Source organism: Tachysurus vachellii, chromosome 15, assembly GCF_030014155.1.
Source record: "Tachysurus vachellii isolate PV-2020 chromosome 15, HZAU_Pvac_v1, whole genome shotgun sequence".
Lineage (NCBI taxonomy): Eukaryota > Metazoa > Chordata > Actinopteri > Siluriformes > Bagridae > Tachysurus > Tachysurus vachellii.
In genome coordinates this window covers 9,225,703-9,249,134 of record NC_083474.1, presented here as the reverse complement: position 1 = coordinate 9,249,134, position 23,432 = coordinate 9,225,703, and the positions used below count along the sequence as shown (strand labels likewise).

The 23,432-nt window shown below is 39.4% G+C and overlaps 1 protein-coding gene across 5 annotated transcripts in view; it reads left to right on the top strand.

Annotated features, from left to right (window-relative positions):
• The first annotated feature begins 1,543 nt into the window (after positions 1-1,543).
• The window catches only part of sgsm2 (small G protein signaling modulator 2), a 51,995-nt gene continuing 30,106 nt past the window's right edge, over positions 1,544-23,432 (top strand). For all 5 annotated transcript variants that reach the window (XM_060888566.1, XM_060888563.1, XM_060888565.1 and 2 more), the window contains exons 1-2: positions 1,544-1,840; positions 7,661-7,736. In XM_060888566.1, coding sequence (XP_060744549.1) covers positions 1,781-1,840; positions 7,661-7,736 — 136 coding nt within the window. In that variant the 5' untranslated portion in view covers positions 1,544-1,780. The remainder of the gene's footprint in view (positions 1,841-7,660; positions 7,737-23,432) is intronic.

The following is a 23,432-nucleotide window of genomic DNA, read 5'->3' as shown; positions in this document are numbered from 1 at the left end:
ATACACAAACAAATAAGATGAGCTATATATGATAAGAATTTAGATAGATAAGATTTATATATAGATATAGAGAGAGCCTCAAGAGTAGATTTTAAGGTCTACAGAGTTTACATACATTAAGCAACATATGTTATATATAACGTTGATGAGAGACGCCAGATATGAATGACCAGACACGCTCGAGCCGACTGAAAGGCTTTCACCTGTTTAATGAGTTGATATTGGCTTTTAAATTAGTCTCATGTCCTGTTGTAGCTCAGTGGTTTTGATGTTAGTCTGTTTGGGAAGGTCATGTGTTCAGATCTCATCACTGCCAAGCTGTTACCACTGGGCCCTTGAACATGGCTCTTAACCTTAAACGTGAGTCACTCTGGATAAGGGTTGTAAATGTACTACTTATAACATGTGACAGTTGAAGATGAAGGTCCTCGCTGGAAAGATTTGACAGTGCTTGAATTTAAACTCTCAAAATTTACTGTTGAGACAAAGGCTGAAGACAGAAAAAAGACAATGCAATGTTTTTGCATGAATAACCAGGGTTACATGGCTGGTGAGTGTATTCATGATATGTAATGGGTTATATAACAAATACACAGACACAAAAATCAACTGAAGTGAAAAAGAACATTTAGTTCTGCACACATTTTCATGCACCAAGAGAATAGGACTTGTCTATATATGTATATATATATATATATATACATATATATATATATATATATATATATATATATATATATATATATAAGATCTCAGCTGATCTAAGCTTGATCGAAAGAAACTAACTGAACCACAATGTAAGTTTTGACCTCCCTAACACAAATTTGGTGAAGATCAGACATCAATTTGATGGCAAAACAAAACAAAGACAAAAGAAAATAACACAAAAACTTCAAAATAAATCTATAGATAGATAGATAGATAGATAGATAGATAGATAGACAGACAGACAGACAGATAGATAGATAGACAGACAGACAGACAGACAGACAGATAGATAGATAGATAGACCGACAGATAGATAGATAGATCGATCGATCGATAGATAGATAGATAGATAGATAGATAGATAGATAGACAGACAGACAGACAGACAGATAGATAGATAGATAGATAGATAGACCGACAGATAGATAGGTAGATAGATAGATCGATCGATCGATAGATAGATAGATAGATAGATAGATAGATAGATAGATAGACTGTGACTGACAGCATGCACACAATCTGTTGAGCACTGAAGCTGTTGTAAAGACGTTACAGTATTTTACAGTGTACCAGAGCTAAGATCTCAGCTGTATGACGTCATAGGAGGAAACTAACTGAGCCGCAGTGGTGTGTAGCGTTTATACATTAACACACAGCGCGGATTCGGTGATCAGACAATGTTAATAAACACTACATGTAAAAGGGCCGCTGCTTTTGTGACAAGGGTACAAAAATAAACGTCGGAGCAGCCGAGGTCGTGATCTTATTAATGCTATTGGTCAGCCATGACCGAGGTGTGTGTGTGTGTGTGTGTGTGTGTGTGTGTGTTCCTCGGGTGACGTCACAGAGTCGGTACGGAAGATGGCTCCGCGGTGCGTTAACGCGACTCCTGGATGCGTCAGAGCTCAACAGCCACAACACACGCTCTTGTGAAAAGGAAGGAGGGATAAAAAGAAGGGGAAAAAGAACAGGAGGTGCGGAAGGAAGAAAGGAAGGAAGGCGAAGCCTGTGATCTGCGCTGTGTAAAATCAGTTTATGCGGTGCGCCGGCTGTGCGCAAGAAGTGCGGGGCGATGGGTTCAGCCACGGAGGAAGAATTTAAAGAGAAATTGCTATGGAACGTGAAACGAGAGGTGAGTGTGATTTCTGTGAATGAGCTGCTGCGATAGTGAGAAACATGGAAGATCCATCAGCGCTCACTATCAGCCCTCAGTCTTTACAGTGTTTACTGCACAACAGACAGAGAAGAGAAGTTTGGGATTAATGTGATGATAGTGCATCAATCTGATTGTAATTTGACTGTAATCTGCTGAGTGATGTGGTTTATTCCAGTTATCAGTTCACACCCCTCCAGTGTAAAGGCGCATCATTCATCAGTCGCTCTTAGAATAAAAAATAGTAGTATAATAATAAAAAAAAACAAAAAACAAAAAAACAAAGACAAAAAAACAAACCAGAACTACTTAAGAACCTATGCACTTTTTTTGAGATTATTATTTTTTATTATTATTATTATTTCTCTAAGAATAAAGATTTCATTTCTTGCATCGTGGTCTTGAACTGTTATTGTTACAGTTAATGTTTAATCCTGGTGAAGTCTGCATGCTGAACCTGTTGAATATTTGACACAGATTATGATCTGCATCCTGGACCACTGTAATGTAGAACCTGATATACACACACTATATACACAATGCACAAAGTGTGTCCCAGCAAAATTAACTAAATAACCCGATGGAGGTTCCTAGCTTGAAATGAATAATTTTCTTAAATGCAGCACCATCTGCCATGCAGCTTCATTTCCACTATCTTGTGAGTCATTACTGGATTTGTAAATACATGTACAGAAACAGCAATGGAGTGTCCGGGTGCACTTCACACTTGAGTTGTGGATTTAATTCGTATCACCTACAGCAAATTATTCATTACAGCTGCCTGCCACGATCACGATCGAATGATCTGTAACTCTGAATGCTGTCTGTTTCGTCCCTTTCTGTTTGTCTTTCCATGCTTTTCTAGTTGTGGTGGTGATCATCTCACCTCATTCAACAGATCATGGCGTGTTGTATATTTAGAAAAGGCAGTTTTTATCGTCATATGCATTCCTTTATAAGTTAGTAGATTGAAGGCCTTTCATTAGTAGTTACTAGAGTAGTTCCTCAATGTCATTCAAAAAACTACATTTAAATAGCGAAAGCTCTCTAATTGGAGCAGGTGCATGTGAGGTGGCAAGATGGATCCCTGGTGTGATCATGAGCTGGAATTGCTGTTTGCGTGGAGCTTCCGTACAATGTTCTTACCAAATCTGTGTGGGTTTCATTTGGCATCTCTGGTTTCCTCCTACGTCTTGAAAACAAGTCAGTACTGTAAGTGGACTGGAAAAGAAATTTGTGTGAATGATGAGTGTGTTGATGTGAGTGCATGGTTCTCTGCAATGGACTGGCAACCCAATGATGGTGTATTCCATCCAGGGCTCCTGGGATAGACTCCGGGTCCACCACAACTAAAAGAAAGTGTGATGGGGATCATGAGCGTAATATAACTTTGTAAAAATGTGAAATATGGTCTACTGTTATACACTGTATGTGGAGACCTGCCCCACTTTTGTGGAGACCAACTGTGTTCCCAGCCTTTGCACTCGTTTTAAGAAAACCATTTCTGGTCATCTACAGTTTCCCTTCAGTGGAGCTGAGAGGCCCAAACCTAATCCAGTATGTCTACGCTCCTGTGCACACAGCAAGGTCCAGAAAGACATGATTTGCCGAGGTTTGGTGTTGAAGTACTGCACAGAGTCTTGATCTTAACCCAACTGGTCATATAGTGTAGAAGATATTGATAAATATAAAGAAATAGAAATCAGAGTCTGAAAAAAATGCAAAATAACTTCAAAGCTCAGCATGTTTTTTATTTTTCAAGCATATCGTGTTTTTTTCTAAGAATATTGTATAATCACGCTCACATGGATGAATATTGTGCAACAGTCGGTAGATAAATGAGTAATTGAATCTATGGTACAGTGAGCCTGTGTCTGGCTGGCAGTACCTAAAATAAAATCTGTCTCCATTGGGCTATAAAACTGCACTGTTCCAATAGAACAAAACTCAAACTCAAAATCTTAATAAGGCAAACTCAAAATCTTAATAATAAATCTATAAGAAAACCGGAAATCATTTTCATTTAATGAAACTTCCAGACGAACCTAAGAGACTACACCTTTTGTTCTTTTTCGAGGAGACACAGGCTTACTGTATGTTCTCTATTCAGTCTGCACCCTTGAGAGTGGTGTAGTGGTTAAAGTTAATAAGGAAATGAATTTTTTATATCATCTTGTTAATGAAGTTTTAAAGAGATCTCGTACATCCGTCTTGGACATCTTTCAGGTCTTAGAGTGAGTCAAGCTGTAGTCGTATCAGAGAACTAGTCTTTATAATACTCATGAGGATAATTGAACATTTTAAAATGATTCTCATTGTTTGTACACACACATTTTTATGCTGGTCTTTACGCTTTCACAAATGAATATTGATTTCTTTGTCAAAGCCAAAATTGAGTCAGTATCCCTGAATGTAATCTAATAATTTAGACGCTCTTTGTGCCTGTTCCCTGAGTAAACCGCAAGACCGATATAATCAACAATGAACGCATGCTTTCAATCTGGTGAATTAGGAGCATCTCTGAATGCGTGGAGTCAGTCCTCTGTTCGCAGCCGTCTTTGTGTTACACCTCAGACCTCTGTCACTATCAGCTGCTCTTAGCGGCCTCCTTGTTGCCTAGGAACTGAAAGCATCAGCAACGACCTCAGAAGTTTAACTGCATCAATTCACCATTTATACAGCTGCAGCTTGCAGGGATTGTGCGAGGAGGCTTTCTCCACATCAGAACAGTTGCCATTACTCCGTATTCATTACACTTCCTCGCATGCTGCTTTCTAGTGATGAACATCATTCAATTTCAGTTCAGTTTTCCTTCCTTTGCGCATGCGTCTTATTTTATTTAACTTGTTTTTTTCCCTGCATGATGAAACTTCAGTTTACATACATTCTAATTTGCTGTTTTGTCTTAAAAATGCTGAAGGGATCTCTCTGGTCAATATCTTTTATCCTGAATAATTGTGTATTTACTCACACACAAACACACACAAGGGGCATTTTAGTGTAACCGATCGACCTCAGTGTTATACAGAAATGGATGAAACCATGAATGTGAAACTCCATACACACTCACCCAAGCTCAGGACTGAACCTGAGACCCTGGAGCTCTGAACTAGCATATATACCCACTGTATATTTTTTTTGTACTCACCCATTCCTAATTTGAAACTGGTATAAAATTATGAATTAAGAATGTACGCACTGTCTGGCTTTTTGAAAGCAGAAGGTTTATAAAAAAATTCCAGCTATTGAAAAATAAATTTGTCAACATCTGGATTTTATGCATAGTGTATAATGTATTTCATTTATAGTACTATATTATAATGTTCTGTGTGAAACTGAATGGTAATACTCAGACTATTAACTTTAATGCTCAGTGCTTTACTATTTACTACACAAAACCCGACTAATGTAACATGTATTTTTTTAGCATTAAAAACATACATAAAAATGGGGACTAAATCACTTCCAGATATGAAACAGAAGAGTATTTAAACTGCCATTTTCTGTATATTGTGTACTCCTCATTTTTGTTTCTGCTTTTCTCTTTATACTCTTAATCCCCCAAATCCCTTTTTTTTTTTAACAGACATTTTATGCTTGTCGTAAGTCGTATTATAGGCTTTTAAACTCAGTCAGGGATCCAGGCTTTACTCTGTAACGTGGCTATATCACCCAGCAGACTGTGAAACATCTAAGATGCTACGATATGTCCGTAAAACATCTACGCATCAACTGACAGGCCCCCTTTATCCTCCAGCTGAAATAATCCATGAAAAATGACTTCATTAAAACTATTGTTCCTGCTATCAGGCAAGCTGGCAGAATGAGATTTAATGCCATATTGTTCAGCCCAGTTCTAGAGGAGGCTCCTCAAAAGACAATCTTTAAGCCTGCATTAAATTTATATTATTGCATTCTGTGACCTGATCCAAACCCGCTGAACCATGCAGTCAGTAATGCAGAAGATAACTGGTTGTGTTAGCCATGCGAGTGCTTAATACATATAAAATATTTGAATATATAAATTACTAGCATGTAGTGTTGATATGATGACTGCACTGTACAGCGAAGCAAACACACAGCACAACTTACCGTGATAAAAGTTTCCCCACAGGCAGTGGAGTAACAGGACTTTATGGAATTGACCAGTATTACTCTTAATAAATGTGGGTCTATTTCATCTGTGTTATCCAGCTGGAGTGTTAGAAGCTGGTATCTGGATACAGTCTTGTGCCCATGTGCACACATACAGTATTTAAACCTAAATGACATATGATCCAGTATTTGCAGAAACTACTACAGTTTTCCAGCCATATTTCTTTTTCTTCTTTTTGCCTTCACATTTAAGATCATGTACCTTATGGAGCTATAATGCTTAACAGCTTGTTACCACAGTCAGAGCTGGCAATAGAGCCCTATAATACCTTCTGCCTAGAGTTGGTCTTCCCTTGATAGCCTTTTTAGCTGTTTAGCCTTTAAGCATTGAGACAGTTTTCACTGACTGTTGGACTACCATGGCAGATTCCTCTCTGAGCAGATCTGCTTTACTAAAGAAATGCAGAAATTTGGCATCTCCAGCCAGATTACATATACCTGTTGGTGTGGACCATCAGTATGTACCAAGAAATATGACCTAGCGATCCAGGAAACACTTCTGCATGTTCAAGAGCCCTTGAGGATGGTAGCTGATCTGGGAATGATATACATCTTGTCAAGCAGATCTGGTACAATTCCCAAAAACATTCACAAAAAGTCCCTATGTACATCACAGCAAAATAAAAATCTCTCAGGGGGCTCATAAGATTATCACAACAGTTCTAAAAGGATTGAAGTGCCTAAAGTCACTACAATTCCCCAAGAGCCTGGTGTGTCCCCCTTGTGATTGTGTCTCTTAAGGCTCCTCCTTTCAAGACTATCCAAGCATCTGAGTTGAAAAGGGGTGTCTCGAAAAGCTTGCCTTCCATGCAACGGTAGCCAAATGATCCTGGGGTGATCTAAACCGGTGGTGTATTTTCTGCCCCAGGCCATATCACCCAGTCGTTTAAATCAGTCAATTTACCCTGTGGCATTCTACAGAGGTAAACCTGAAGCCCTGCCGTGTAACTTGAGGATGTGACAAAAGACAACAATCAGGTGATTTTAAACATTAAAATAAAACTATATGAAGAAGTTTAACAATTATAAAATTTGCATACACTCTAAATTTGACCGTTATATTAAAACAACCGAACAAACACAGCTGTACAGTAACGATCATGCAATTTCTTCAGTTTTCTACCATTGCCTGGATTCAGTTCCACAAAAAGATATTCCCAAATTAAGCTGTTTTTTTTTAATCTGATGTAACTGCAGAACTGGTTACAGCTAGACTCAAGACTAAGACTTTTTGCTTGTCGCCCCCAGTCACAGCTCCCACTCCATTCACGCTCACTTGCACAGTCCAGGCAGACACCCACACCCCAACCTATAACAGTGCTGTAATTACTCTTGCTTCTGGTTCTCTTCTAAAAGATTTAAACTTCCAGTAATACACTGTGATTAATTAGCATGCCTGGCAGTCTACCGACAGTGGAAAAAGACCAGAAACATCCATCTAGGGTTTGTTACAGCTCTCTACATTCCCAGGGGAACTTATCAATTAAATACTGTCTAATTTTAATCACATGCTGTGACACTATCAGTGCAAATTAGCAGCTGTTAATCTCTTTTGGCACAAATGTGAGGTGGACACTTTAACTAGCTGGACATCACCTTCAACGTTTGGCATAATGATGATGTGTCTTTTCATGTTATTTGCAGGTGAAGCAGGTTATGGAGGAGGCAGTCACCAAGAAATTCGTCCATGAAGACAGCAGCCATGTCATCGCTCTGTGCAGTGAGTACAAAGCGAGATCTGTAAGATCTCCTTCTTGTACTTCTCAAATAGTTATCAGCATGGTTTAATAAAATCCACAAGAGTTGATATTGTTATGACTCAGCATGAAAGATGTCTTTTGATGTCATTCGGATTAGCTGTGCACAGGTTTATGAACACATCTTTGAAAAGGTGTCGTTAGGGAATGCAATCTCCTGAGAGAAGGAAGCTGACTCTAAGTGACACGGTGGTTCCGGAGCTTTGGAAATAAGCCAGAAACATCTGCTGCTGATGACTGGGAACAAAAATGTATGACTCACCTCTCTCCTTCAGTGACGTAGAGGCAGGTGGATGCAAGCAATGTGTGGCACTGATCCTCTATCTGAGGCGAGTCTGAACAAAGTGTGCCAAGATGCTAGTTTAGAAGTAGCATGAGTGCCACAGTGTGAATAAACTATACTTCTCTATGCAGTAGAAGAAGACATCTTTGACTGTCTACTACTACTACAAGAAGAAGAAGCTTTTATTTTGTCCCATATACATTATAGTACAGTGAAATTATTTCTTTGCATATCCCGACTTTGGAGGTTGGCGTCAGAGCTCAGGGTCAGTCAGCCATGGTACAGCACCCATGGAGCATAGAGGGTTAAGAGTCTTACTCAAGGGCCCAACAGTGGCAGCTTTGCAGTGCTGGGGCTTGAACCCCGATCCAAAACCCAGAGTCTTACCCGCTTGAGCCACCACTGACCCCAAATACTAGTAGTAGTAGTTGTAGTATTAGTATGAATAGTCATAGGAGTAGTAGTTGTTTTTAATAGTGTCATCATCTTCTCATCTGTGGTCTATAGTAATGGGTAACTTCTCTGCTGTCCTTTTTTTTTTTTTAAAAACTTAAACATATTTGTACTTTACTTAAAGATACTGTACCTTGTCTTTTTACAAAAATACCAACAAACTGTTTGTTTTTTAGAACAAAAACCAAATTTTCGAGCCTCGAACATATAATCTAAAGCCAGCCTGCTAATAAGAGTTACAGTCTGACATTATATGCTAGTTCCTCTGATAACTACTTAACTAAAATAAAGCAAAGGCATGTAGAGCTGAGTTGCACATTACTATTAGTACTGACTTGAAATCGATGATTGGTGACTTTTCATGTTTTTTTTGTACTCTGGTTGTTGGCGCATTTATGCTCTGTTTGCTCTTTAAATGCTAAATCCTGTCCAAAATCCTTTCATGTTAGCGTGTGCTAGTTGTCCAGTGTTGGCTAAAATTACACTTCGGTCTGGCATGTACAGCAGAAATCAACAAACTTTCATTTCTTTTTTTCCGATTGTTCTGTTTGTTCTATCTGGACTGTGCTACTGCTAACACAGTTTTGTTTTGACACTTGCGCACCTGCTTCATGACGCCTTCAGTGCACTCATTGTTTTTTGTTTTCAAAAGTCTGTGATTTGTATCAGCACTTTTTCACTTTTGATAGACTCCCTCTTCATTAGCTCGGGATTACAGAGAGACTGAGTTCGACATGCTAACGCTGCAGCTCTGGATTGTTACTGTTGTGCTTCTGTTAACCACCTACACAATTTTGGTACTTGCATTTTCTTCAAACTGATTGTTTTCTGTCTCTAAAATGAAAGTTTAGTGTAAAGAATGTATTTTTTCAGCATTTATTCGCATTAATATTATTTCACAGAACATTTACAACATATTTGTAATTGAATAGAAATTGCAAATGAATTGAAATTCATCGAGTTAGATTAAGAATTGACAAATATATTTTCTATCATCCTCCCCAATAATACTAGGCATGTAAGACAATATTTATGTTTTAAAAAAATGCAAGATGTACAATATTGTACAGCATGTCCACCTGAGGCAGGAGATGGAGCCATAAACGCAGTGGAAAGCCGTGTGTGCTTGACGTCCCTTGTTTTTCTGGATGCATGAGAGTCGTGACAACGAGGGTGTGCTGGGTGAGGAGCTCACGCTCAGGCAGTGGCGGGGGGGGGAGAGAACTCTGGGAGTGCTGCCAGCTACAGTCAGCATGGCTAAATAAGACAGCAGCTCTCTTTTAGCATACATCAGAGCCACACAACAAGGATTCCCCCGCACAGCCTGCCTCCTCCATGGAGGAATCACGCAGATGACCCAACCCACACAGCAACACTTCCCCAACAGAGTATATTTGGAAATGCTGTGATCTTTTGGAGGAAAGCTGTTAAACGGCAAACCTGAACCACATAATATTGCCAGTTAGGATGGAAAAATAAGAGGGAGTTCGTGTAAAAAGTTGAATCCAAACTCTCTTGAGAAGAAGTACGTCTGATGGATTAGAAGGAATTGGCAACTTTTCAGATCTTTGTTTTTCTGCTTGAGTTTGGCAGCTCAGGACGCAGATTCACACGATGTCCAGATGGCTTCTGTGTGATGAGGCAGATAGCGTGTCACCTGTTTCCAACCTTCAGCAGAGTGTTGGCCTTGCGTTGGATGTGTGCCGTTAGAGGTGATGTCGTGCTCTAGTGTAACTGTAACTTACATCGTCTCTTACGAGTACACACAGTACTGCTGTCTCTATGACACTCATCCGTTAACTACTTAACAGGAACCTGGTAATAGCTGCTTTCCTGATAGCATACACGGTTAGTGTATGTCTGTTAGTTTCAGGACCTCACGTTTACTCTGAGACCTCTCGTTAAATAAATACTTCTGTGTCGCCTTCTTTCCTAGCAAATTTTTCATTCATTTATCAGTATTAACTTTCAGAAGTGAAAAATAGAACCATGGAAATTTTTACGTGAATTTCGTCATTTCTTTGTATAAGTTACATCTCCCTTCTGTTTTAATGACAGCATTTACTCAAACTGACACTAAAGGTTTAGGAAAAACCTGGCAAATCCATAAGGGTTTTGTTAGAACATGTGCTTTAATGAAAGAAATAAAACTCAATGCAAATGAGTTAATATGATGTACTAGTACATTCATTCATTCATTCATTCATTCATCTTCTACCACTTATCCGAACTACCTCGGGTCACGGGGAGCCTGTGCCTATCTCAGGCATCATTGGGCATCAAGGCAGGATACACCCTGGACGGAGTGCCAACCCATCGCAGGGTACACACACACACACACTCATTCACTCACACAATCACACACTACGGACAATTTTCCAGAGATGCCAATCAACCTACCATGCATGCCTTTGGACCGGGGGAGGAAACCGGAGTACCCGGAGGAAACCCCCGAGGCACGGGGAGAACATGCAAACTCCACACACACAAGGTGGAGGCGGGAATCGAACCCCGACCCTGGAGGTGTGAGGCGAACATGCTAACCACTAAGCCACTGTGCCCCACTGTACTAGTACAAACTGTCTTAAATTTGAATAGTATCATAAAAAATCAACACCGTAGTTCAGTAGTCACGATATTGAACATATCCTCTCTTTATGTAAAATCTTCTGAATTTCAAAATCATCCTATTTTAATTAGCCATATGTTTTAAAATCAAATTAAAATCCATAAGTTTAATGTGGTCTCAGGTTAGTGTATGTCTATGTGAGTGAGAAAATGTAATGCCTTGATCTTCCAGCATTACAGCTGAACGATTATCTAAACCTGAGAACAAAGAAGCCTCACCATGCTTGTTTATTTCCTTTATTTTCAGCACGATATCTTTTATAAAAGTATTATAAAAGGGTCTCCTTGGGAAGTCGTGGCCTAGTGGTTAGAGAGTCTGACTCCTAACCCTAAGATTGTGGGTTCGAGTCTTGGGCTGACAATACCATGACTGAGGTGCTCTTGAGCAAGGCACCGAACCCCCCCCAACTGCTCCCTGGGCGCCACAGCATACAGTAAATGGCTGCCCACTGCTCCGGGTGTGTGTTCACGGTGTTTGTGTTCACGGTGTGTGTGTGCACTTTGGATGGGTTAAATGTAGAGAACAAATTCTGAGTATGGGTCACCATACTAACTGTATGTCAGTAATTCTTATACAGTTTTCCCTCATGAAATCTTTCGCATTTAGCTTATATGCTTCATTGCTCACAAGCAGATTATTCTGATATTGTATGCAGTTTCTCACAGAAGTCAACTACGAACTCTTTCCAGCTACAAAGTGTGGGAAAGTTTAAAGGTCAAGACAAATGGGTGGGTGTGTATTGAGCATTGAAATATTTAACACAGCTTTACAACATGCCTGAGCTGCACAGGGACCGCAGTGCCGTGTGCCCTTTAATTTGGAGAGTATTAATGAGTAATGTGGATATAATTAGCTAACTCCCAGTTGACTTTTCTTGTTTGGTTGTGGAAAACATCAGTGAATTAATATGTACTGATGTAAATTGTATAACCTGTATAGTGAATGTTTTTATCACTTGTTCAGCTTGTTGTTCTGTTTTATTTATGGCTATAATAAACCTTTTTTGGTGCTTATTTTTTTTTTTCTTATACTCGGAACATATTTAGCCTTACAGCTCTCTCGTCTAAAATATTTACATTATTATTCGACATCCTTCAGCTGTATCAGGAAAAAGCAGGACATTATGGTCATATCAAATATCTGACTCTCTAGAGACTAGCTGATTCAAACTGCGCTATAGACAAGTAACTAATGGTGCTTTTATGGTCGTGTGGTACTACATTAGCAGAATGAATTACTCATGGTTTGAAAAGAGCATGCCAAATTGCAAATAGAACATCTGCAACACAGTGGTAATTAGGTAGTAACGGCAATGCATAGAGATATTAGTCACTTCTCTGCAGATTCTAACAACATTACAAAGACATGCAACATGCAGTTGAAAATGCCACTAGGTTCTTACTTCAGTCGAGAAAATTTCAGTGCACACATGCAGACGTGTTTTATAGTCGAAACTGCTTCAATCGGCTCGTGGACGATGCCGTGATGGTTACGGACCTCCGTAGAATATTCAGTATTTCACAGGCTTGTTTTTTTTTTTTTAAAGATGAATCAAGGTGAATGCCTTGATTCCTATATGATTACACCTTTTAATGCACTTTAGTCTTGAGGTCTAGAATAAGTTTTGAAATGGTTTAGCTCTTTTTACCTGTACACTTGTGTTCCATTCTGCTGGCAGGCATTTTCAATCCGTATAAACAAATCAATAATTTTCTGGCCACAAGTCTGATATAAATGAATCAGGACACTGTTGGCTGGGTTAACTTTACACAGGATATAAACTTCAAATTTTAGATGCTTATGAATAAGCACTCGGGGCATCTCGAAGAGCGAAAATACAGTAGGTCTGATATGATCCTTTTTTTTCCACCTTTCTATCAATATATTGCCCCTAGTAGGCTAGGTAAAAGAAGAAATACTTATAAAAGACTATAAATTCCTAATTCCCTAAGTGTCTACTTTCATATGAGCCATTAATCATCAGTGTGGAGTTTGACACCTCTTGCCTCTTGTACATCCCTGTGTATCTTAATATTTAAGACTACAGTATAATGCACATATGCACATTGCCTCTTGTACATCCCTGTGTATCTCAATATTTAAGACTATAGTTTACTTTCATCGCCTCCGCCTTGTGTGTGTGGAGTTTGCATGTTCTCCCCGTGCCTCGGGGGTTTCCACCGGGTACTCCGGTTTCCTCCCTCGGTCCAAAGACATGCATGGTAGGTTGATTGGCATCTCTGGAAAATTGTCCATAGTGTGTGATTGCGTGAGTGAATGAGAGTGTGTTTGTGCCCTGCGATGGGTTGGCACTCCGTCCAGGGTGTATCCTGCCTTGATGCCCGATGACGCCTGAGATAGGCACAGGCTCCCCGTGACCCGAGGTAGTTCGGATAAGTGGTAGAAGATGAGTGAGAGTGAGTGAGTTTACTTTCATGCACACTATTTTTCATTCTATATTTAATTCTACAGTATACATCTTCTTTTATATTTTATTCTTATATTTTTATTGTTTACTTTTATTTTCACTCTTTCATAGCTATATTTTCATCTGTGTTGTATTTTTTTAATAATTGCACTGTCCATGGTGCGGACCTGACTCACATTTCACTGCTGGTTATATATGCTCTATATAATTGTGTATGTGACAAATAAAAAATCTTGAATCTTGAATCTTGACACAACAAAGAAAAGCTGAACACCACAAACCAGGAAATTTTAGGTAAACAAAATTCGTTTTGAAGACACATTCCCTTTAAGAGGAAGGTTCCTTGTAATGAAGTGGAATAACTACCATTAATACATCTTATAAAATGTTTAATTTTTTAAATTTTCTTGGTCAAATTCACAGTTATACACAGTACGACATGCAGTGAAATGCTTTTTTTTCACAGTCCGTGTCATAAAAATAGAAGCTAGGAATAGAATTTCAGTAAGACTAGTAGAATACAACTGTACACTAGGAAAGGGGAAAATATACAGAAAATATAGAAAGATGAATACAGAGTATGGCTGATCCGAATATGGATATGATGATATAAATATAGAAGGAATGATGTGTGCAGTGGTGTTCAATTTTAGTACAGAATATTTTTTGCTGTGCAAAAAATCTGGTTGAGGTAGTGGGTGTTCTGCAGACACAAATCCAGACAAGCCCAAGCTTTATGTGTTGGTTGAATGAGTGGAATTCTAAGGCATCCTTACTTGCACTTTACTGAAATATATACTGGTCAGTGTGTACTGTGTACATTACTGTAATGTTTTGTACTGTCTGTCTGCTGTCTTTCACTGTCTCCTGTCTTTCACTGTCTCCTGTCATTCATTGTCTCCTGTATTTCACTGTCTTCTGTCTTTTGCTGTCTTTTGTCTTTCACTGTCTTCTGTCTTTTACTGTCTCCTGTCTTGCACTGTCTCTTGTCTGTTACTGTCTCCTGTCTTGCACTGTCTCCTGTCTGTCACTGTATCCTGTCTGTTACTGTCTCCTGTCTGTCACTGTACTGTCTCCTGTCTGTCACTGTATCCTGTCTGTTACTGTCTCCTGTCTGTCACTGTACTGTATCCTGTCTGTTACTGTCTCCTGTCTGTCACGGTCTCCTGTCTGTCACTGTCTCCTGTCTTGCACTGTCTCCTGTCTTGCACTGTCTCCTGTCTTGCACAGTCTCCTGTATGCTACTGTCTCCTGTCTTTTACTGTCTCCAGTCTGTTACTGTCTCAAGTCTGTTACTGTCTCCTGTCTTTCACTGTCTCCTGTTTTTCACTGTCTCTTGTTTTGCACTGTCTCCTGTTTTTCACTGTCTCCTGTCTGTTACTGTCTCCTGTCTGTTACAGTCTCCTGTCTTACACTGTCTCCTGTCTTGCACTGTCTCCTGTCTTGCAGTCTCCTGTATGCTACTGTCTCCTGTCTTTTACTGTCTCCAGTCTGTTACTGTCTCCTGTCTTGCACTGTCTCCTGTTTTTCACTGTCTCTTGTTTTGCACTGTCTCCTGTTTTTCACTGTCTCCTGTCTGTTACTGTCTCCTGTCTTACACTGTCTCCTGTCTTACACTGTCTCCTGTCTTACACTGTCTCCTGTCTGTTACTGTCTCCTGTCTTACACTGTCTCCTGTCTTTTACTATCTCCTGTCTGTTACTGTCTCCTGTCTTGCACTGTCTGCTGTTTTGCACTTTTTGTACAGGTTTGCACACATGCGCTTGAAACATTATACACTTTACTTAATCCTTAACTCTGTTTTGTTTAATGTAGCTTTGTGTTTTATGTAGCCCCATGGTCAAGAGGAATGTTGTTTATATTTCATGTTCTGCATCAGCTATATGTGGTTGAAATGACAATACACCTTCTTGACCTGACTTGACTTGACAGTAGCACTTCATTTGCACCAGAAAGATTCCAAAACACAAGCTAGAGTATTCCCATATTGTAAACATCAGCACATCATTTCAGAGCCAAATTCCTGCTGTATGAACAAATGACCAAAAAAGAATCTCAGTCCGAACGCTGCTGGAGATGATCTATTGGTACTTTTTACATAATCATGCTGACGAAGAACCCTTACTTTTTAATAGCAAGTCAAATTCATCCCATGTATTAATTGGATAACAAAGAAAAGCAAACCTAATTTGAGCATCTCTCCCATCTGCTGAAATGTAGCTCGGCGGCTCACTGAGACAAACTGTGGGATGATGAAATGTCTTATTATTTGCACCAAAACCCCACTTTGGCAGGAGTCATTACATCTGAAATTAAATTTTGTGGAGCTAATTTAGAATGACAAGATCTGGAAGTCACCAGAGAACCGGGAAAAGTCTCCGGTATTCCACTGTGTCACTCTCTAAACACACATTTGGCTATGTCAGAAGCTATTAAGTGCAAACACACACACACACACACACACACACACACACACACACACACACACACACACACAAAGGCTATTTTCTCTAATAGTGGTCTTGATTAGGTTTATTTCTAGATTTTCGCCAGCCTTTTTGCCAGCATGTAGTTTTATGATGTGCAGTCTATCACAGTGGGTGGTGTATTAGAGCATCACTTTGTGATCGCTTTTTCTGACAGGATGCCTCTGAACTGTCCCAGATTTGGACAGAATGGATTCAAGAGGAGCTCTTTGAGACATCACGCTGTGGCATGTCGGCTCTCCCACAGCGTGACTCAAACACGCACAGTCAATAAGCCGAGTCGGATACTGTGCTGGGGACCATGAGAAACCCCCACAGGCTCCCTGTTCCCTCTGATTTTAGCTACAGGGGTTGCACTTTTGGGGGTCTCTGTGACAGAGCCAGAGCATTATAAGCTAGAGCAAAATGAAATCGTTTTCACATGTTCTCTCTTTATTCAAGAGCCCATAGAGATGACTGCTCATTTACTTTTATTTAGGAATTTAACAGTGATTAATTGGACATTGTTAAGTGTGCATTAAACAGCTGAAATCACAGCTAGATTGACGCTGCAATTGATCAAGACTTTGTACATTAACTCACGACCTCTTAAATGCTTGACAACTGATTTGAAACACCGCTGCAGTAATGTGACAACAGGTGAGTGAATGAAGAAGGAACAGTGAATCTGGAATTTGGAGTGATTCAGAAACAAAAGAATCACTTGTGCTGAGGATGCCATTTGTCTATGACAGTATATTCTAACTAAAGTTAATGGTGCATTTATAAGCATTTCACAAGCAGACTGAGATTGTGGTGTAAGCAGAAAGACGATGACAACCATTTCTCAAGTAGTGGAAATGTAAATTGCATTGTTGAGTTTTATTTATTTATTTATCACTCACTCATCTCATTTTCTACCGCTTATCCGAACTACCTCGGGTCACGGGGAGCCTGTGCCTATCTCAGGCGTCATCGGGCATCAAGGCAGGATACACCCTGGACGGAGTGCCAACCCATCGCAGGGCACACACACACTCTCATTCACTCACGCAATCACACACTACGGACAATTTTCCAGAGATGCCAATCAACCTACCATGCATGTCTTTGGATCGGGGGAGGAAACCGGAGTACCCGGAGGAAACCCCCGAGGCACGGGGAGAACATGCAAACTCCACACACACAAGGTGGAGGCGGGAATCAAACCCCCAACCCTGGAGGTGTGAGGCAAATGTGCTAACCACTAAGCCACCGTGACCCCCTTTATTTATTTATTTATTTATTTATTTTTGCGATGACAGAAAATGCCACACAGGTCATTTTGAAGGCTAAATTGTTGAAAGTCAAGGTGACAGGACTTTATCATAGTCAGGGTCCCAATGTATCCAGATGCAACTTTGGGAACACCTTCAATAGGATGCCAGTCTATTGCAAGGCTCCCAAAGGCTCACATACTTATTTTCAGCTTGAAGACATTTAGCACAGCTGATTCACTTACCTGCATGTTTTTGGGGAGCTACGAGGAAATCGTAGACCCCAGACGTACACAGCCTACCATGCAAAACTCCACACAGACAACAAGCCAAGCTCAGGATCACACTGGAGTCCGCCATCCTGGAGTTGTGACGCCTCGGTTCTACAAGTTGCTTTATAATTTTCTCGCTAATCAGAACTGGTGAAGGCTCACGGATTCATTTTGAACTATCTCATCACTTTGATTTACTACAACAAGCTTTCTGAAACTCTGACAGTTATACAGAGTGCTAGTAATTTCATCATCACACTCCCATAAGTCAGATCACTGACACTCTCCAGGTCCTGGCAGTGTATTCTTGTGTTTGCATCTTTTGTGTAATCATCTATCAAAGAATAACAATATAGTTTCCGAAAGGCACAGCAGAAGAGCAACAATACTAAAGCTATTTGTGGCCAGGGGCCAAGAGAGTACAACTAGCCACTCTCTCTGTGTATTTTTTTCGCTGTCAATCAGATCAACATTCACAATTAACCGATCACAGGTCCCTGTGAGCTCATGCATGCAGAAGAGAGCAGATATTGTTTCCCTCTCTATTCTGAAATTGGAGAGTTAGCTAATGGAAATTGGCAAGATCAAAACGGGGTGATTAAAACAAATAATAAGAAAGCACTAATTTAAGTAAATGTAAATATATGTTAGAAGACACCCAGTGACTCAGCTGTTCGGACAGTTAGAGGAAGTTCATTAAAGCACTGATTATTGCTCCTGTCGGAGTGGTGTGTGTTGTGTTGGCTGGAATATGACAGGTAGGCTGTTTATTAATTACTTGACTTTCCTATTGAACATGAGTCTGCACAATCAATCAGACAAACAGAAACCGAATTCTAAGCGAACACCTTATTAGCTCATTATCTCCTATCTCGCTCAGCTGAAAACCTAAACATCAGCACATTTTAATAACGTTTAGTAATTGCTCTTTTGTACACACTCTCACAGTTACTCAATTCACCAGCATCAGAACGACTCCAGCTGCCCATCAGTTTTTATGTCTGTATTCTCTGTAATCCCTTTTTCCCCATTGCTGCTATCTCACAGAGTTCTAGACTAGAGCAGATGCCCTGGCTGAGTTAAGCCTTGAGCACAGGATGGAATGGAGCTCATAATATTTTATTGTAATGATGAATGGGTCATACAGGCATCGTACCTTTGCTCTGCACCTGTTAAATAGGAGCTTGTGCCGGTGTAAGAGCACAAAGGAAAAGGAGATTTATCGGTTTAATATTTTAATATTCCCTTTCCCCCTTATGATGTTTTTTAAGAACCATCTCTACATTAATCATGTTTATGTGACCCTTTAGTCAGATGGAAAAGATGGTGTTTTCAGCGTTGTTTTTTATTCATTCTTGTGGTGTGTTTGTTTCATTAAACTGTGTATATAATTGCAGTCCTGTTGACACTTGCAAATGTTTTTCAGACCCAAAGCTATTTGCTATGATGAGTTTGAGCCTGCTTGGTACCCCCTGGGGTATTGATGTTTTACAAGGATAGGTTTCTCACCTATTAGTCAGGTTTTTAGAGTCAGAACAGAGCGAAACTGTATAGCAATTGCGATTAGTATCACACTCTATGTAATTAGAGGAATAAAAAAAAACACTCTTAAAATGATTCTTATGATTTATTGATCAAAAAAGAAAAAAGAAAAAAAAGGTAAACAAACCTTTGCCAAGTGTGCACAGAAATAAAAAAATCACCTGAACTCAGATAATATAACTTATAACTAAATAAAGTACTTTACAACATTTTGTGCAAAGACCACAAGGTTGTGAGTTCAAATCCCAATCCCAAATCTCCAAGCTGCTACTCCTGAGGCTGCGAGCAAAGCACTTATCTCTCAACTGTTCAGTTGTATAAATGAGATAAATGTTTTAGATGCTCTGATTAAGAGCATTTAAAAGATGTTTAAAAAATCCAGAACATTTCTGTAGCACTACAGCTCTGTTATTTGGCTGAGTTTTGTGCCTCACAGTTCAGTTTAGCAGAACTAAAAGAAACCAAAATACACACCATGTTAGATGTACTTGTGTTTACATTTGTGCTATTTGGCAGACATTCTTATCCAGAGCAACTTACTGAAGTACTTTGAAGTATCTATCAATGAATAGATCAATACTGGCTCACTAGGTCACAGAATAAGTATACCATTAGTCTGCAAAATCTGTTGGGTGGAAATACTACAAGTAAAGTAGACAGACTTCCTTCTACACTGAGAGATGGTAAGACCAGTCAAGGAGTGCTTGAGGATCAGAGAGAGAGTGTGGTGCAGGGCGGGATGTGATAAGGGATTTAAGGTGAGTGGGTTCTGGTCTGGTTCTGCTTTGTAGGCAGGGATCAGTGTTCAATCTAGTGAAGGCAGCCACAGGAAGTCAGTGGAGAAAGTGTAGCAATGGGGTAATTTGGGAGAATGTAGGAAGGTTGAACACAAATCATACAGATGCAGTTTGGATCAGCTGTAGCAGTGGATGACCTGAGAGTAGACCAATCTTGAAATGAGAAGGGACTAAATAAGCCCCTGATTGGCGTCTGTGGATAGAATTGGACAAAACCTTCTGATATTGTAAAGAAGATACTAACATGAGCGTATCCGGTTAGTGATGTGAAAAGAAAATCACAGCTGATTGTTTATGGTTACCCCAAAGGTGTGTGTGGTGACTGAAGAGGAGATAAACAAGCTTTCCGGTGAGATCGCAAGATCTGAGTGAGATACTTTATGCAGTTAGGTTGATTTCAATTGAATTACATTTTCATTGCAGTTGAACTGTATTAGTGTTCAGTCAGAACTGTACTGAGACTATCTTGCTCAGAAGTTCCTGGACCATTTGTTTTGGTCTACACCTAAATGTGATTGCTGTGTCCTCACCTGTCCAAATGACCACACCAAAGTGGAAAAGTTTCAGGATTGGACTTAAAGGGAATAAATCATTGTACACATTGGAAATCTGGATTTGAATCTGGGGCATCCAGAGAACCTCTTCAAAAACACTCGACTGGTATGTGATTGGTCCATCCATGTGATTAGTTAGTAATTGTGTGAATGCTGGGAAATGCTTATTATAGTCAGCAGAGGAAACATAATGCCTTTATGATATATGGAGTGGTATGTGAGCTTAGGTAATTAGCTTAGCTTTTATGAAGCAAGTGTTTGTACTGATAACAGTGTGAAAAACCTTTTCTCTTCTCTTAAGGGTTCGGCTCCTGGTTCACAGGTGTTCCTTCACAATGGGATTGAAAATGTTTGAATGATTACGAAATTAGTACAAAAAAAAACAACGTAAATGCACAAAGGGATGTTAGTAAGAAATTCTGTGTGAAAGAAACCTGTGCTTATGAGTCCAAACAATCATACAATTATACAATTCAGAGAAAATTTATATTTAATCACCTTGTGATGTGTAGACCTAGAAGACTAGGGAAAAAAGCAGAGAGCAAAAAACAAACAAATAAATAGTAAGAGGTTTTGGCTCCTTGATCACTGGTATCTGGACTGACATTTATCTGTCTGTTATATCAGCTTTTCACCTTGAGTACTTATTTGTTCTTCAGCATGAATGGAAATTATTTACCCATCCATACATAATCATAGTAACCCACCATTTCATGTTTGAAGTGAGCGTGGGGAAAGGGAATGGCATGCTTTAACACACTCAGCCTCCGAGCTTCTCCCAGTGACGACATCCTGCTGCTATTATTAAAGGTGTTGCTCTCTTGGATAAATTTCTCACGGCAGAAATAGCAGGGGTGCGGAATAACTGCTTGACAAATTTCCTTAACCCTTCATTTTAGCTGTCAGATATTATTTGGGGTGTTGGGAAAAGTGGTTGTGGGCTGACTTTATATGGCATTAAAGCACTTACAGTACTCTTTCAATGGCAGAATTGTTTTCAGTGTCACTTTTCCTCAAAACCGTATTGTACTATTGCACAAAATGCAGTTGACTCTTGACTTCACCTCGTTTTCATCCAGTCTTCACGGTCAAGCTCTTGACCTGAGCGGCTTTTCCCAAAATGCCGGAGGGTGTGGTATGAGATGGATGAGTCATTAAGCTCTTCTCCCACTCTCTTCTCAAGCTCCTCTGACTCTGTTCCTCTGGCTTTTTTTTCTCCGATTTTGTGACCAGGAAATTAACATTTTTGCATCCAGTGGCAGCCAAAACTGTATGCTGTACACTTCTTGACTCAGCGTTGTAAGGCACTTTTTCCTGAGCAGCTCCTGCAGGGGGTCTGAACACAGACACTAACGCAGAAATCCCTCACGGTCAACCTGTGAATACATGTTTATGACCTCTCGATGTTTGGATCTAATTACACAGAGATTCCGAGTGGCTGACTCATCTACGCTATCCTCTGCTAATTAAACTGCAGCAGCCCCAGTGGCTCTAGTCACTCTGCCGTGTACCAGTGCTCACAGTGGGTTTAATTGTAGCTTGCCCACTCACGCTCACTACTCAGAAATATCCTCATGGGCTTTGTACACACATCTAAGCAAACACTGATTTTTTTTTTATCTTATTTGTTGTGTCTGGATTGCACATTGCAAAAAGTGATCAGTTTCATATTGAGACCGTAGTAAGATAAAAAACAACCTGAACAACTTATCAACAACAAATCAATGTTTCTAACTACTTTGTGATCTTCCACTGGGAGATGAGGTAAGAAACAGTAAGAACAGTAAGAAATATCCCTTGCAGCAGCACTTTAGCCCTTTTCTGTTCAGCCCTGTCACTACCTTGTCTGTGCACAGCTTCAAACTTCAAGTTAATTCATTCATCAACACAATTATGCACGTCAACTTGTATATCTAATCGAATGAGCTTCATTGCAGAGCTTCATTCCACAAATACAAGGAATTATTTGGTGCTGGAGGAAAAGTGTACACAGAACATTATATTACAGTGCATTACAGTGAGGCATAGAAAACATAACCAAGATTTAAGAAAACAAAATGTAAATATTCAATGATATGCTGTTGAATGTCACTGGAACACGGTGAAGAGGAAAAGAAGCTGCTGATTGTTCTTTATATTCCATCTAACTAAAATGAAAAATGAAAATTTCTCCTGTAAAATACATGGTATCACTAATCTCAAGCACTAATCTCTCACAGGAAAAACATAAATACAGCACCATCTAATCAAGTAACAGTAGAATCATTATGGAAATCATGTTCAATAATTCAATATGAACATGTTTCAGGGTAAAGTTTTCGTTGAACTATTTACAGAGGCTTATGTTCAAAGAGTAGTGCAGAGTGAATGTGAAAGCTAATTAGCTAGTGTTAGCTAGTGCTAATGTTTATTTTTTTTGGATCTACATACTCTCCTAACCTGCTCTGAACGCTTGTTTTTTTTCTTGTTTTTTGGTGTCTAGAATACAAACATACAAATATGGCTAGAATCACATTGGAAATGTGTCTTTTCTTCAGTGCAATGGAAGATCTGCTGTGTAGTTTTTCAAAATCCAAATTTTTTACCCCTTTTAAATTTTATGAGTCATAATGCAGACATTAGAAACAAAATTCTAAAATAAAGCCTTTATAAACCATACGACTGATGAATCAGTGGCCACAGATTTACTAAGTCAGCATTTTGTGCCAAAATAAAGAAGCAAAGAAATGTTTCAAATTCATTCAAAACTATAAAGCAGAGGAACTAAATAAAGGAGCTGCAAGTCATTTGTGATTTTTTGTGGTGTCCTTGTTTAGCATTGGATTTCTTTGTCATGTCACACTCTACAGTGATGCTTAATGACTTATATGAAAGTAGACACTCTGAGTTTTAAGAATTTACAAAGAGTTTTTTGTGTATTTTTGCTTTTACCTTGCCTATTAGGGGCAATATATATTGTGTATTTTTGCTTTTACCTTGC